The sequence below is a fragment of the Podarcis filfolensis genome (assembly GCF_964270895.1).
Source record: "Podarcis filfolensis genome assembly, chromosome: 3".
Lineage (NCBI taxonomy): Eukaryota > Metazoa > Chordata > Lepidosauria > Squamata > Lacertidae > Podarcis > Podarcis filfolensis.
This window is the reverse complement of record NC_139606.1, coordinates 60,838,165-60,852,478: the sequence shown is the minus strand read 5'-3', so window position 1 is coordinate 60,852,478 and position 14,314 is coordinate 60,838,165. Positions and strand designations below refer to the sequence as shown.

Genomic DNA, 14,314 nt, shown 5'->3' with positions numbered 1-14,314 from the left:
CATTCTGTATTATACCACCTCTCAAGTGGACAGTTAAGCAATTATTTAAAGTGCTGCTGGAAGAAATGTTAGGGGCTGTAAAGATCAATTAATAAATAACTTAAATTACAGGTATTATTTCATCAAAGTGGATGTAGGTTGGCTGCACCCAACATTTAATGCTGATGGAACGATTAGATTAAAATAATATTGTTAACTTACTCGCTGATCTTCTTCTTTAGTCCACGGGCCCTTAATAAGTTCTGGATTTAGTACCTTCTGCCACCGATGCTGGCACTGTACATCTGTCCGATTCTAACAAGCCAAAAAACCCCCAACAAATTATTACATAATTGCTACAGCTGCGTGAAAAAATGCAACTTTGTTAACAAATGCCCCACAGATGCAATTCTGAGTCATGATATTGCAGTATTTACACTATTATTCAGCACGCATGCTGCCTCTGCAAGTAAAATCTTTACATTTTATTGCTTACATCACCATCAAAACAAGCAAGGATCAGGCCACTGATAGAGGTAAAACTAAGATGGGGATCTTCCAAAGGAAGAGTTGGACACTATGACAGCTTCAGCTACAAAAACCTTCCAGCGCCTTCTCATATTAATTTTTGATTGTAGACAGCAGACAGATACCATAGTTGCATACTAACCTACCAGCTACTCGTTAAAAATGAATATATAATAAACTTTACCTGCTGCTTCTCAACAAGTGTGTCAGAAATTACCAGCAGAACCACACACTTAATAAGCAATAGCAACTACGGATCAAAGCCAGTTTCTATTCTGCATTGATGCTTTTTTGTTCCATTGAGAGACGGATAGATAGATGATGTACCAACCATCTGTTTGTATATAAAATCCCCCCCAAGGCTTTTAACATTTCTCCTTCCTCCATTTCATGAGAAGTGAAAGAAAGACATTTAAATGTTGGGTATACATGGTGAAGTTCTGCAAGCCTCCCAAATTGCTATAATTGTATTAAGTCCCCATCTGTAATTATGAAACAACCTCCCCTGCTTTCACCCACTGATAAATGTGTGGTTATAAACAGAAAACGAGGCCTACTTACAGGAAGGAAATTGGCAATAACTTTCCAATCTTCTGTGCCATTCTGCTCCACAAGTTTCTTTAGCTTCTCATCCTAATACGTTTCAAGAAAAGGTGATTTAAGTTCATCTGACTTGTGTGTGTGCATGTGCGTGTTTTAAAAGTCAATACTATGCATTGCTGATTGTCATAACATCTGTCAACAAGGAAAAGGAAATCTCTAGTTTGGTTGTTCTAGGCATCTTGCACACTTTTTACGAGCTATTAGCAAGATTTTGCAACTTCACTGAAATAGTGTGTCATTTGCTATTTTGGAATTGTGAGCCCGCACCAGAAGACTAAAAAGTCAGTATACTGTATGGAAGAAAAGGCAAAGTTGAATTACAGCGGAACTTTGGTTCTCAAACGGCTTAGTTGACGAACAAATCGGCTCCTGGACGCCAAAAACCCAGAAGTAAGTGTTCCGGTTTACAAATGTTTTTCGGTAGCCGAATGTCCGATGCGGCTTCCGCTTGAGTGCAGGAAGCTCCTGCAGCCAATCAGAAGCTGCCCCTTGCTTTTCAAATGGTTTCAGGAGTCAAAAACCAAGATTCCACTGTAACTGATCAGCCTTCTTCAAAAGTCCCTTCCTAGTAGCTTAATAAAATGAGGCCACAATCCTACGTACATTTATTCAGCATCACAGGCTAATACAGCCAATTCCACCAGATTTTTGAATCTAATGTATGACCTACTATACTCTTCACTTAGAACTACTTAGTGCACCACCTAACCACTGACGTGCCATTAGTGGCCATGCCGTGAATGAACATAAAGCATTATCTTGGATGACATGATCGTTATATAGGAACCTTACACAACGAATAGGAAAATTCTGCACAGCAACATTCTGTTCCATCCTTCCTTCAACTAGCACATATTGATGTACATTTTGTATTCACAACAACACAGCAAACTAAGCTAGGCTGAGAACGACACATTGCAATGACACTGAAAAGAGCAGCCCTGTGTTGTGCTTGTCCTTTTCTTTGCATGTAATAAAATGTACCTCGTTTTCCGATGTTACTATTCCCTACCCGGTATGATGGGCTAAAGGTGGCAGGGAAACACACAGTGAGATAATGCAACTTTCACTAAATGTCCTGTAAGGGGGGAATTCAATGTATGGGTGGTCTTGGCAGCAGCCCCATTGTTATCGTAACATGCAGTTTCACCCACAGCGACTTGCCAAAAGCCACTCAATGAACTCCATGGCCGAACAGGAATTCAAATGCAGCTTTCACCATTGAAGTTCAACACTCTTTGTAATTGGGCCAATGGGGTTTCCAACATTATGCCAACCAACCGCATGGAGCACTACCATGAAGGAACACTTTGCACTTGCAGTTGGGGTGTAATGTTTTAATTGACACCCACCCGCCACTGCCATTATATTCAAGTACTGGCTTAATTAATTTGTTGATTGGGCAGCAAGACAGCAATCTCCATATTATTTCTGAGTATTCTCACTGACAACAAATGCATTAATCTAGCAAAATTATTTGGGAACTGCTGTCTTGTCTCAATAACCTTTACTGAAAGTTTAGGAAGCATAACACTAGGCCCCAAAGGCTATTTAGGAGGAATGAGAGTTCTGCAACAAACAGCCTAAGCTTTTACAAAAGCATTTGGGAAATGACCTGCTAATGTTTACACAGCAACATCAGTGCATGATGTTAATCAAGCCAAAACAGCTTTATGAAAATTGAACTGCACAGAAATAATGGAAGCTTAAATAATGATTCTTGATACTGCCAAGTGATTCTTTTTCCCCAGTACAGAAGCTTATGCTGAAAATAAATATATGAGTGACAGAGTGTGAAAAAATAACTGAGGCTTATAGCCACTTACCTGGGAGAAAGCCCACCCAGTGGGAGTTAGTTCTGAGTATTCAACTCTCGCATTTAGACTGCTATCCTGTTCACATTTACCTATTAGTAATCTCTATTGAAAGTAATGAGACCAGGTTGCAGTGCGCTTGATTGCTTTCCAAAAAGGAGATAACATATTGAAAACTAGACTGGGTAGTAGATAGTCACAGTTCTTCAGTATCTTAAGAGCTGCTGTTCTAAAAATGCAGCTTGGTTGTTCAGAAACTCCAGTGGGTCCTACTGGTTTGGAGTATATTAAACAAATGGTTCTGAGGTCTCTCGTTAAGGGATCAGCCTTTCAACACCATTTGCTTTTGTTTAGTAGCTCCTGACTAAATTAGTAGTTCCCAACTCTTTAACAGTCTCATTATATATTCCTTTCTCATTAGTGACCACAGAAAGAGTACGAGAATGGAAGCAACCCCCCTATCACTTCTCTTGCAAAGCCTAGAGGTTGATGGCCCATCTAGAAAGGATCCATAGTTTCTGCTCATCTATCTGCTGTAAGGCATTGCTATCTTGGTTCCTCATGCAGCAACCATTAGAAACATGAAGCGATGACACTGATATCAATCAAAGAGAGCCAAAGGGCAACCTTAGTATGTCCACGCTTCATTACTTTATGACCTGACCTTATGAAACAGTGCAACCCACCCATGTATAAATTTATAGAGCAAATAATGTTCAGTGATGTTTTCAATGGCCCTGGATAACTTCAGCTCAGGTACATGCCTGTTTGCAAACTTGTATGGCATAGTTGACCAGTTGGCCACATATAGGTCTTGTGCTATGGCTACAAATACGGCCTTAAAACACAAAAGGAGATTGTGGGTGTGCCCCATCCCAGTACCTTCCCCTTTCCACATAAGTCAGTGGAGTGATTGCTGCTCTGCTGCCTTCAATGAAGATGAGTTGGCGGTGTGTGTGTATGTGCGCGCACATTGTGCTCCCAAGTGGGAGAGAAAATACGGCTCTATTAATGCTTCTCATACTTCCTTTTCCTACTTCCATTGCTCCTGGGTGTCCCTCATCTGTTCCAATTCCGTGCCATAATAGCTACATCAAAAATATCCGATGACCATATAAGAGCAACTACTGAGTAGCAATGAATGAAGTAGACCAGAAGTGGCTTTCTCAGGAGTGGCAGTGGAGAGGCTCAGTGCTAGCTTCTCAACAGGTGCGTCACTGCTGCTTACCAGGAGGTGGAGGGATGAGGCACCTAGTGTGGATGCTCCAGCAGGAGTGCCCAATTGGCACCATTGGTGCACCTGCATTGCAATGAAACACCTGCCGGGAAGCTAGCATTGAGACTCCGCCCCACCAGGCAAGCTGCTTCGGAAGTAAACTAATTATACATGTCATAAGGATTTCCCTTCAAAATATGTTGTTTGTTTGTGCAAGCTTCCTTGGATATAACCCAAACAATCTTTCCACCCCAAGAAGTCACCTATAAAGCCCCCTCCCCAAAAAGAAATCTTCAGATGATTTAATTGGCTATTTTCCTTTGCTTTCAAATTTACTTTTTCAGAACAAAAAAACAAAGCTACCTTTCTAGGTACAGGCCTACTCAAGGCAGATGACAAGGAATTTTAACAGGCGTAGGCTCACATTTCTTAAGAGGAAGCAGGTTCTATTCTTGTACTTAGGAGAAGCCGAAGACAACTGAGACTAGGAATTTTATCCACACCTTTCATAAGAAACATAGGAGGAGTCTTCCTGGATCAGACTGAAGGCCCTTCTAGTCCAGCATTCTGTTCTCAGTGGCCAACCAGATGCCCATGGGAAACCCATACGTAGAACCTGAGCACAATGGCACCCTCCCACTCATGTTCTCCAACAACTGCTATTCAGAAGTATAGCGCCTTCTGGAGATAATATAGCCATCCCAACTAGCAGCCATTGATAACACTATCCTCACTTAAGTTTGGTGTAATTCACCTTTTAAAGAGTCATCCAGCTTAAGTGGTCATTGCTACATCCTGAAGTACTGAATTATATCATTCTATCTATGCATTGTGTGAAAGACTACTTCTATTTGTCTGCCCTGAACTTTTCAGATGTTTACCTCTTCCCGGGTCCACCGTGTTTTCCCTAAATGGCGTTTTCCACCCTTGGGCAGCAGACCATCATAGTCATGATCATATACCTCCAGGTCTTCATCCTCATCATCGCTGCTGTATATGCTGGAGAAACAGAGCACAAAGACAAAACAGGGTAAAATGCAAAGCTGTTTAGAATGACAGGATTTGCAAAAAACTAAAAGGTTATGAGGGTAACTGTTTGGAAACTTGCACTGCAAGATTTTGTTCTACATTCTGTTCCTAGTATTCTGAACTGGTTCTGCTGTTTTTGGTATCCACAGATACAAGCAAAAGGTTGGCAACTTTCTTATTACTGTGCATGTTTAGACCTGCTCATACTGTTAGATCAGTGGCAAATTACACACTTGGCAGCTGTTCAACCAATGATGGTTCCAAATTAAAACGCAATGTTTAGGACAATAAAGAGAACGGAGGCTGTGTCCTTTGCCCAAGTACATACTCAAAATCCTTAACTTATGCCAGATCACTTGAAGAATGCTCTATGCTTTCACACAGTTGATAAAGAAGCTTGCATATTCAACTCCCAGGTGATAAATGCTGAAGGGCTGGGTATTTTTAAAAGGAAATACATTCAATACTATACTTTGTCAAATAATGAAAAGACTAATAGCCTGATCCTATGTACACTGATTCAGAAGCCGTGCTGAGTTCAACTTGACTGATGCCAAGGAAAGCTCCATTTCCCCTGCACAGTTACTTAGGTGTAAGGCTGCAACTCCAAACACCCTTAAAAGGAAGTAAGTCCCAATGAATTCAGTGGCACTTGCTTCCAAATAAACATGCACAGGCTCAGGCTGCACAAATGCACAGAACAGCAACCCAATGAACATCAGACGGCAAAGGCTTCTGAAAACAAATGAAATGTACAGACATCAAGTGATCAGGCTGTTTTGTAAATGAAGAGCAGTACCAACAAGCCCACAATTCATGGCCAACTACAACTATAACTTGAGGACAAATGCACAATCTGAAAACTTCACAGCACTGAAGTGAACAGTCACATTACTTAATTATAAATAGTTGTCTTGTTTCTAGTCCACCTGAGGTCTTTTCAGCTGCTGATTGAACCCAGATCTCTCCCAAGGCAGCAGTGAGTGGAAACAATCACAAACATCCAGTTTAACCCATTGATTTCAGTAAAGTTAAAACAAAGTGTGTTGCAACACAAATGGCCTTACTTCATTTCTATTGTGCAATGTTTTATTTCTAACTTTATAACATAAACATAACTTTTGAAACCTCCGCATACTAAGTGTAAATGCAGTAGAAAAGAACACACGGATGATTTATCGCTAATTATGCTGATATGTGAACGGGATAAACCTCAGATGCAGTTTAAGCATGTGTTTTGAGGGGGGGAAGCTTATTAAAGCAATCCTGACAAACATCGGAACAGGAACTAATGGCTAGGAGCCTCAGCTAGTTACACAGGTGGAGAGTAAATAGGATTACTCAGAAGCAGTGCCTTGAGGGTTGCATGTTAGTTGCTGTAGTATCAAGCTTTTCTTTTCTGCTACCACAGTTTCGAAATAAAGGTGAAAGGAATTTTCACCTTTAAGGATGTACCGTACGCCAGGTGTTCTACAGATAAAAAATGTATCATTGTTTTTATCAGTAGAACACATGGCATGTGGTAAATGCAAAAGACATTACACTACTATATGAAAAATCAGAAATTGATTTTGAAAACTACAGAGATACATCTACTTAAATTGAGAGTTGCTCATGAAAACCTAAGTCACCTATTCAAATCATATTTCAGGACAAGGGTCACCAACCTTTTTAGACCAGTGAGCACATTTCAAATGTTGAGAGCATCCTGGGGATGCCTAGCACAAAATAACTGCTATGGGTATGTGTCAGAGACTGCCTCTAGGTCCCGGCTCACAAAGGACCAACGCTAGCCGGTAGAACGGAATAAAGTCTTTATTGAAGTATAGTTTCCATTTCCACATCTTAGCGTGCGTCTCTACGTCTATTCCCTAGATCGGCGAAGTCCCATCTGAATCTCCGCCTCCTGTACACCAGTTCAAGACCCTAGCCTTGCTCCACCTTTTGCGTCTCTCCTTTCGCCTCTGGGTCCTACCACCCCCCGGGGTTCCTTCCTTCCTGGATGCCTCGGATGCGGACCCTTCGGATTCCTCCCCCCACAACTTTCATTCTAGGGCGGCTAGAGACTTTAAATAAATAAATAAATAAATAAATAAATAAATAAATAAATAAATGTTCAGAGTTTGGCGCACCTTTCCAGGGGCACCATTAAAAGCATTTATGGACACCATGGTTCCCACAGGTGCTAGGCTGGTGACCCCTGTCTTAGGATCTCCCATCACTAAACTATTGCATGCCATTCATCAAGTAAGCCTTGCTAAGACTATGTTGTTTATGGAGAATTCAACTTAGGTGACCTTAAATTTGGATTCAAACTCGGGCACATTATTGGAGATAAAAAACACCATCAGCAGACTACCTGCTACCAGACTGCTCAATTTCAAAATGTAGGTACATCGAACATCATGTTTTCATGGGAGGGGAATCTGTGGCCCTCCAGATGTTGTTGGATTCCAACTCCTATCAGTCCCAGGAAGGATGGCCAATGGGCAAGTAGGATGGGAGCTGCACTCCAGCAACATCTGGAGGGTCGCAGGTTCCCCATATCTATCCCTGGTGAGTGTGTTTTATTAATCACTACCATACCCTAGAACAGTTGTGGGGAATCTTTGGCCCTCCAGATGCTGCTGAACTACAGCTCCCATCATCCCTGATCACCTGCAACGCTCCCCATGCTTACCCTAGAAGAACCTTTCACCATGGCACATTAGCTTTGTACATGCAGGGAGAAAGTTATCTGCGTGAGCCCTGGTATTAAATCTCTAACCATAAATCTAAAGTGGCACATTTCTGCAACAGATACAACATGTAGGACTGCTGGTCATGCAGCTTGGCCATCACTCATAGCCGTGGGTAAGATGCCTGGTTCTCAGCCTCAATTTCCCATGCATAAAAATGAAATGATGGCGAGTCACTTTACGGGTCTTTGAAAAAATCTTAAAGTGCCAAGCAAGTAACTAAAAACTGAGGGTAGAGTCCTACAGCTTTAAAGGTATCTCCATGATACAAACCCCAGCGATTGCATCACCAATTACCAGAGGCCAGAACAGTCTGTCCTCCACAACACCAACACATCTCTACATTATGTGCCTGTTATGGGATTAATTGTAAGCTGCCTTGGGAGGCGATCCTGGCTGAGAAGCAGAGTTCAGATGCAATAAATAAGTAATGCACAGTAGTGGGCCAGGCCATGAGGTGCAGCTGCCCTCTTGACCCCAGTGAGATGGAACTTACTTGGACAGGGTTGTGCAGGGTGACAGTGAGATTGGAGCTGTGCAGGCAAACTGGCAGGAATGCCAGATTGGTTCCACTGGTTGTGCCTGCACAGCCTTCATCTTGCTGCCACCCAGGGAAGCTGCAGAGATGTCAGGACAGGTCCATGGCTATGCCTCACGACACAGGCTGCTACTGATAACAGATATTCTGCTGTGTTCCTTTTCTCAAAAAGTAGCTTGAGAACTCCCATCACCAGTCATATGCTATAGCCCTCCTCTGACTGTGATCAGGAAACATGCAAAGGGATGAGCATGTTCAATCCCTGCACCTTTTAGAACCCTGTTTTCTAGGGCTACAAAATACTCAAGAAACATATCTGAGTATAGAAGGCTCCATGTTGCAGTCAGCCACCCTCCACAAGTTGGTCAACAAGAACAGTGCTGGGGAAGGGGCAGAGCTAGCATGATTACAGGACACATAATACAAAGCCATGGCTAATGGTAGGGCTGCCATTTCAAAGGCGGAATTGACGTCTGGGGGGAATTTCCGAAAGGCAGCGGTTTGTCTTGGATCTTAGGCAAGTAAAAAAACAAAAAAAACTCAACAAGATTTGTCTTAAAAAAAAAAAAAAGCTGAGGTAGCTGGTAGACAGTTGTTGAAACATATACACTCTTCTGCCATTAAAGAAAACACAAGCCAGGAAGAGCAGCTCTTCACTTTAGATTTTAGGCAGTGGCAGCTCCTTAACTGTAGAGTGTAACTCGGGTTACATACGCTTCAGGTTACACACTCTGCTAACCCAGAAATAGTGCTTCAGGTTAAGAACTTTGCTTCAGGATAGGAACAGAAATCGGGCTCCGGCGGCGCGGCAGTAGCAGGAGGCCCCATTAGCTAAAGTGGTGTTTCAGGTTACGAACAGTTTCAGGTTAAGAACGGACCTCCGGAACGAATTAAGTACTTAACCTGAGGTACCACTGTAGTTAATGTGGAGGTCTGAGTTCACACATAATGCTATGGTTAACGTTAACTACAGTTTATAAATCAGCTACAAACCTTGGTCAGCAAGCAACCTTGAATCGTAGTTTAATAAACCCCAGTTAAGCAGCTGGACTGGATTCCAGCGGAATACTAAGACATGAAGCTGGAATCTTATGAACATAGAGGGCATTGCTTCTGGATATGCAAACATAGGCTGGTGCTGTTTGTCCCATTGAAACTCAGAGTACAGTTTAATTCAGTTTTGAGTACAGTTTTGCTGATTTCAATATAACTGTCATAACTACCTTTATCTGGATCTGGGCCTTTATGATTAGGTCACTATTTGAGTGACTAATAGCCCCATCCCATGTATATTAAGTAGCAGTAACTCCCACTGCTTTCAGCTGGGAGTAAGCAATGAAACTTAATGTGCTTAATGAATAAACGGGGGCTTATTAATATTGTAAGCCAACTTGAGCATGGTTTTAACCATGGAAAGGCAGCATACTACATTATGTATGTATGTATGTATGTATGTATGAATGAGTCATAGAACTGTAGAGCTGTAGACCACAAGGGTCATCTAGTCCAACCCTGGGGAATTGCAGGATTGGTTCTCCACATCCATGCAAGTTTTTTTTGTTTTTTTGCAATGTTGTCAATGCAAGTCTATAACCCCCATTCATTTGAAGGGAGACTCGAGTAATTCATTTATTTATGCCGCGTAATACTTGACAGTCCCTAAAAAATTTACAAAATAAAAAATACAATATGTGTTTACAATAAAACTCAGAAACTGCACTGTATTTCAATGCAGTATTAGAAAAACCTATTGCTAACGACCCATTTGCAATATCTCAATGGCCAGTTTACTGCAGCCTCGAATTTCAAACCAACTCTGCATCCTGTTTAGCAGCATTGCAGCTCCTCTTTTACATTTCAGACAGTGTGGATCCAGCACCAGATCTGTCTCTCTCGTTTCCTTCCAGCGCAATAAACTGCTCAGTGTACCTTCGCTTGAGATGACGTGTCAGGCCGAAGGAAGCTAAAGAGTTAAGAGCACCCCACCTGCTAAGTTTTGCTGAAAGGCTCCACGCGCGAGCGCTACTCTTTTGCCAAGGAAACCAAATTGTGCAACCAATTCAAACGAGAGGAAGGGAGGAGAGAGGGGTGGAGGGGCGGGGAGGAAGTGATTTGTTGCTGGCGCTTTACTACTACTACTACTACTATTACTACTATCGCTGACACTGTGATTGAAAGAAGAAAAAAAAGCGAGCACCGCGCTAGCCAACCGAAGGGCAGCCCCTGCCGTTGCTCTGACGCGATTTCACCACGCTAAGCCCTCCGGCCAGGTGCTGCAAGGGGAAGCAAGCCCCGGGCTTTTTTTTTCTTTCTCTTTCGCCCTCATTCGCCAATAGGGGATCCATCATCGCCTGTTCTCTCCGCCCGGAGTGCAGGAGATCGTAACTCCCCGCCTTGCAGTCCCATTCATGCTTCACACACTAATACAACTCCTTCCTGTACAGGATGTATTATTACCATCATTAAAAAAAATAATCCGGCGCTGAGGGTTTTTTTTTTTTGTAAGGCACGGTTCGAACTCTTCCCAGCCCAAAACTTTGCGCTTTGCCAAGGCAAAGCTGGGAAGAAACCCCACGAGTTCCCCCCGCCCAGCGCTGCCGCTCTGTAGGAAGGAAGCGAACTGGTTGGGCGGCGCGGCGCGCGCGGCAATGCCCGGGCTCGGCAGAAGCGGGGCACCCCGGGTGCGTCACCCAGGGCCGCCCAAGTCGCTTTTGTGACCCAGACTCGCAACTTCGGCTGCACACGATCGCGAGCGCACGCATGCCCCGCGCCGACCCGTTTTCTCGCCGCCTGCCTATTCTCTTTTCATATTAGGTTAGCAATAACCGAAAGAGAAAAGGGAAACTTCAGCGTGAGCCCCAGCAGCTAGGACTTTGCTTTACGTGCCAAGGGGAAAGGAAGGGAGGAGGGGAGAGAGCGCGGGCAGAAAGGGAGGAGGGGAATAATCGCTGGCGCTACACGGCGAAAGAGAAAGGCAAGTTCTGGCTCCACGTGGAGCGACTGTCCCGAGATAATTGGAAAACAATCCTGCACTGTGTGAGCGTTTCTGCAGACCACGAGGCGCTGCTTGGCCCTTCCACTTTGCTTGCTGCACGCCGCGAACCGCGGAGGGTGAAAGGAGCAGCGCCGGGTAGCCAGAGTCACCTCCACCACCCCACAGCCACAACGTTCCCCAGCACAGTACGACTGAGGCTTCCTCCATAAGACACACAGCCGACCTTGTCTTTCTTGCCATGCAAGATCAGGGTCAACATAAGCAAAACGAGTGACAGTTCTTGACAAGCACCCCTAGCCCGTTCCCCCCTCCCATTGCATCCTCCTCTCCAGCCAAAGTTGTTCCACACGTTGCTGCAAAGAACGCTCGGGCTTGCGGAGAACAGCGTGTGCATTAATGAATGCCACACTGCACAGCACTGCTTTTGGGATGCTTATATAGCATACAAACATACATATACATATGCATTTTTTAAGAGCGGGGTTATGGGGAGGAAGCTGAGTTTGGAGTGCCGAAACACCACGCCGGGCAAATTCAAAAAAAGAGAGCTGGGTCTCTCTTCCACGCAGCCTGTCATCCACCTGACACAACCACAGAGAATGAATGAGACGAATGGCCACAGGGATCAAATACCTGCAAGCTAAGCCGCTCCGACATTTTTACACCCTTTTCTTACCTCCAGTGGGCTGCTTGCTCGCCTGCTCCGGCCCCAAACGATGGCGGAACGGGGACGCCCGTCGCGATCGCCGGAGGCAACGGGTCCCCTTGGTAAGCCAGGAACGGGCCTGAACCTTTTTATTTAATTATTTGGGCCCACGCGTGCAACGCGTAGCATGGGAGCAATACCCTCCCGCGCACGACACACAAAACACGCCTTTCACTGCACAAACCTGCACGACTCATTGCAAATAATCGATTCTTCGTTAACTCCTAAGTTACTCGCAACCGGGAGCGGAGGGATGTGGCTTGCAAAGGGGAAAGTAAGCTGCTAAACTTTTGCTGATGCAGCCTTGCGCTTTCTTGCAAGGCACCCGTTTTAATGCACGCTCTGACAGGTGTGCAAAAGAACTGCTGCAGCTCTCGCCCTCCTGGAAGCTTAGGGAGTTTCTTTGCTTCTCTGACACTGCGAGAGTTTCCCCCTCCCCAAAAAAGCAGCCCGACAAGACAAGACGTACACACAGAAAGAGGAGAGAGACAGACAGGCAGAAATGCATTGGCGTTGCGAAGGGGTTTGCTTTTCTGCCCCTTCTTGCTCTTATTACCTGTGCCTAGGTCTCCTGGCCATCCTTGCATTAGTCACTGAGGGCAAGGCGAAAAGTAGGTGGGCGGGTGGGGGAGGAGAGGGCTTTATGCTGCTGGAAGAGGTGCTTGGCGTTTCTTGCCGCTTAAGAGGAGCTCCTCCGCCGCAAAGTTCTCAGGAGCGGGAGAGGGGAGGAGGAAACAGGTTGAGATGAAAGAGTAAACTCTGTAAACAGAGATGCCATCAAACAAAGGGCTTTTTGGACACTCCCCCTCCCGCCAAATCTGGCGCCCCTGCAGTGCGCAGGCGCTTCTCCAGCCGCTGGCCCTGGGTCTTACTGGCACGGAGGAAGTCCTTCCAGCCCATTCGGCTCTGTGTGTGGCTCGAAGCGCGCGCGGCTGAGGCGGCGCGGGCGGCAGCAGCAACAGCAGCCCGGAGCTGAACTCGAGGGGGAGAGCGGGCAGGCGCGAGAGGCGCCTTTTGCTGCACAGTCCCGCGCAGCCGAGACATGTCCTGCTGACACACACACAGGCACACAAACACACACACCCCGCCAGACCGCCGGAGCACGGGCTTGCTCGTGGAGCCGGGGTGGTTGGGAGGCGCCATGCCAGGCTCCACGAGAGGAGCCCGCTTCGCTCTCTCCTCACCCACTTCGTGGCCTCCATAAGGAGACGGCTGGGCTCAAACTTCCTCTGGCGCTCTGCCCGTTTTGCTTGCCAAGGAGGAAGCTCTAAGCTGCAACTTATTCTCCGCCAGGTCCACCTGTCTTTTTTTTGCGGGGTGGAGGTGGACGGTAATGTCGCTAGTTCTTTTTGTTTTTAAACAGGGCTTTATGACTTTAACGACAGGCAGGCAGACAGACATCCAACAGGTGCGGTGCCACCTTTCTGTTGAGAAAAACGACCTGTTGAAATTTTGCCTGGTATTGGAAATGCTGCAGGTTATAAATTCTGCCGGGGGGAGGGAGAGAAGGTGGTGGCCACCCCATCTGAGGCTTACTGAGAACAGGCTTGCAAATACACTCTCCTGGGAGGAGATTGCAGCAGGCTGCGCTTTCTTTGTATTTAGAGGCTGACAGACTGCTTCCAGTGTTTTGAAATCATACCTTCCATCCGGATTGTTGCAGCCCAGGAGTTGCCTTTGCTAAAAGGCACCCGTTGCACATGTGTTAGTAGCTGTGGAGTGCACAGTGGGAGAGTTTCTGCATATATCTGTAATGCAAGAGGGGAAATGCAATGCAAGACACCAGCACATCCAAGTTTCTGCGCTTTCTGCATACAAGTGGGACCTACAACAAAAGATTGCAGGGTGGAGTGTTGCTTTTCATTATTCCAGTCAGCCATACGCAGTTGGAAAGAGCGTGGTGCTGATAACGTCAAGGCTGCAGGTTCGATCCCAGTATGGGGCACCTGCCTATTCCTTTATTGCAGGGAGATGGACTAGTAGATTAACCTCAGGGTCTCTTCCAACTCTACAATTCTATGATTCTTTGTCTTCTTCAAGGATATTCTATTTCATTACCAGCACTGCTCATTTTCTGTCCCCCAACATTTCCAACCATCAGCCGCCGTTTGATGGCCGTTGACTGGGCTGGTTTGGGTTTTTTTTGTCCCCTTAGGTTACCCCCCTTA

The 14,314-nt window shown here is 45.3% G+C and overlaps 1 protein-coding gene across 3 annotated transcripts in view; it reads right to left on the bottom strand.

Moving 5' to 3' along the window:
• MYB (MYB proto-oncogene, transcription factor) overlaps window positions 1–13,061 on the bottom strand; it is a 36,112-nt gene extending 23,051 nt beyond the window's left edge. For all 3 annotated transcript variants that reach the window (XM_083607669.1, XM_083607670.1, XM_083607671.1), the window contains exons 1-5: window positions 13,019–13,061; window positions 12,703–12,853; window positions 5,022–5,139; window positions 1,069–1,140; window positions 202–294 (exon numbers count right to left, since the gene is read on the bottom strand). In XM_083607669.1, coding sequence (XP_083463795.1) covers window positions 202–294; window positions 1,069–1,140; window positions 5,022–5,139; window positions 12,703–12,853; window positions 13,019–13,046 — 462 coding nt within the window. In that variant the 5' untranslated portion in view covers window positions 13,047–13,061. The remainder of the gene's footprint in view (window positions 1–201; window positions 295–1,068; window positions 1,141–5,021; window positions 5,140–12,702; window positions 12,854–13,018) is intronic.
• Between the last annotated feature and the right edge of the window lie 1,253 nt (window positions 13,062–14,314).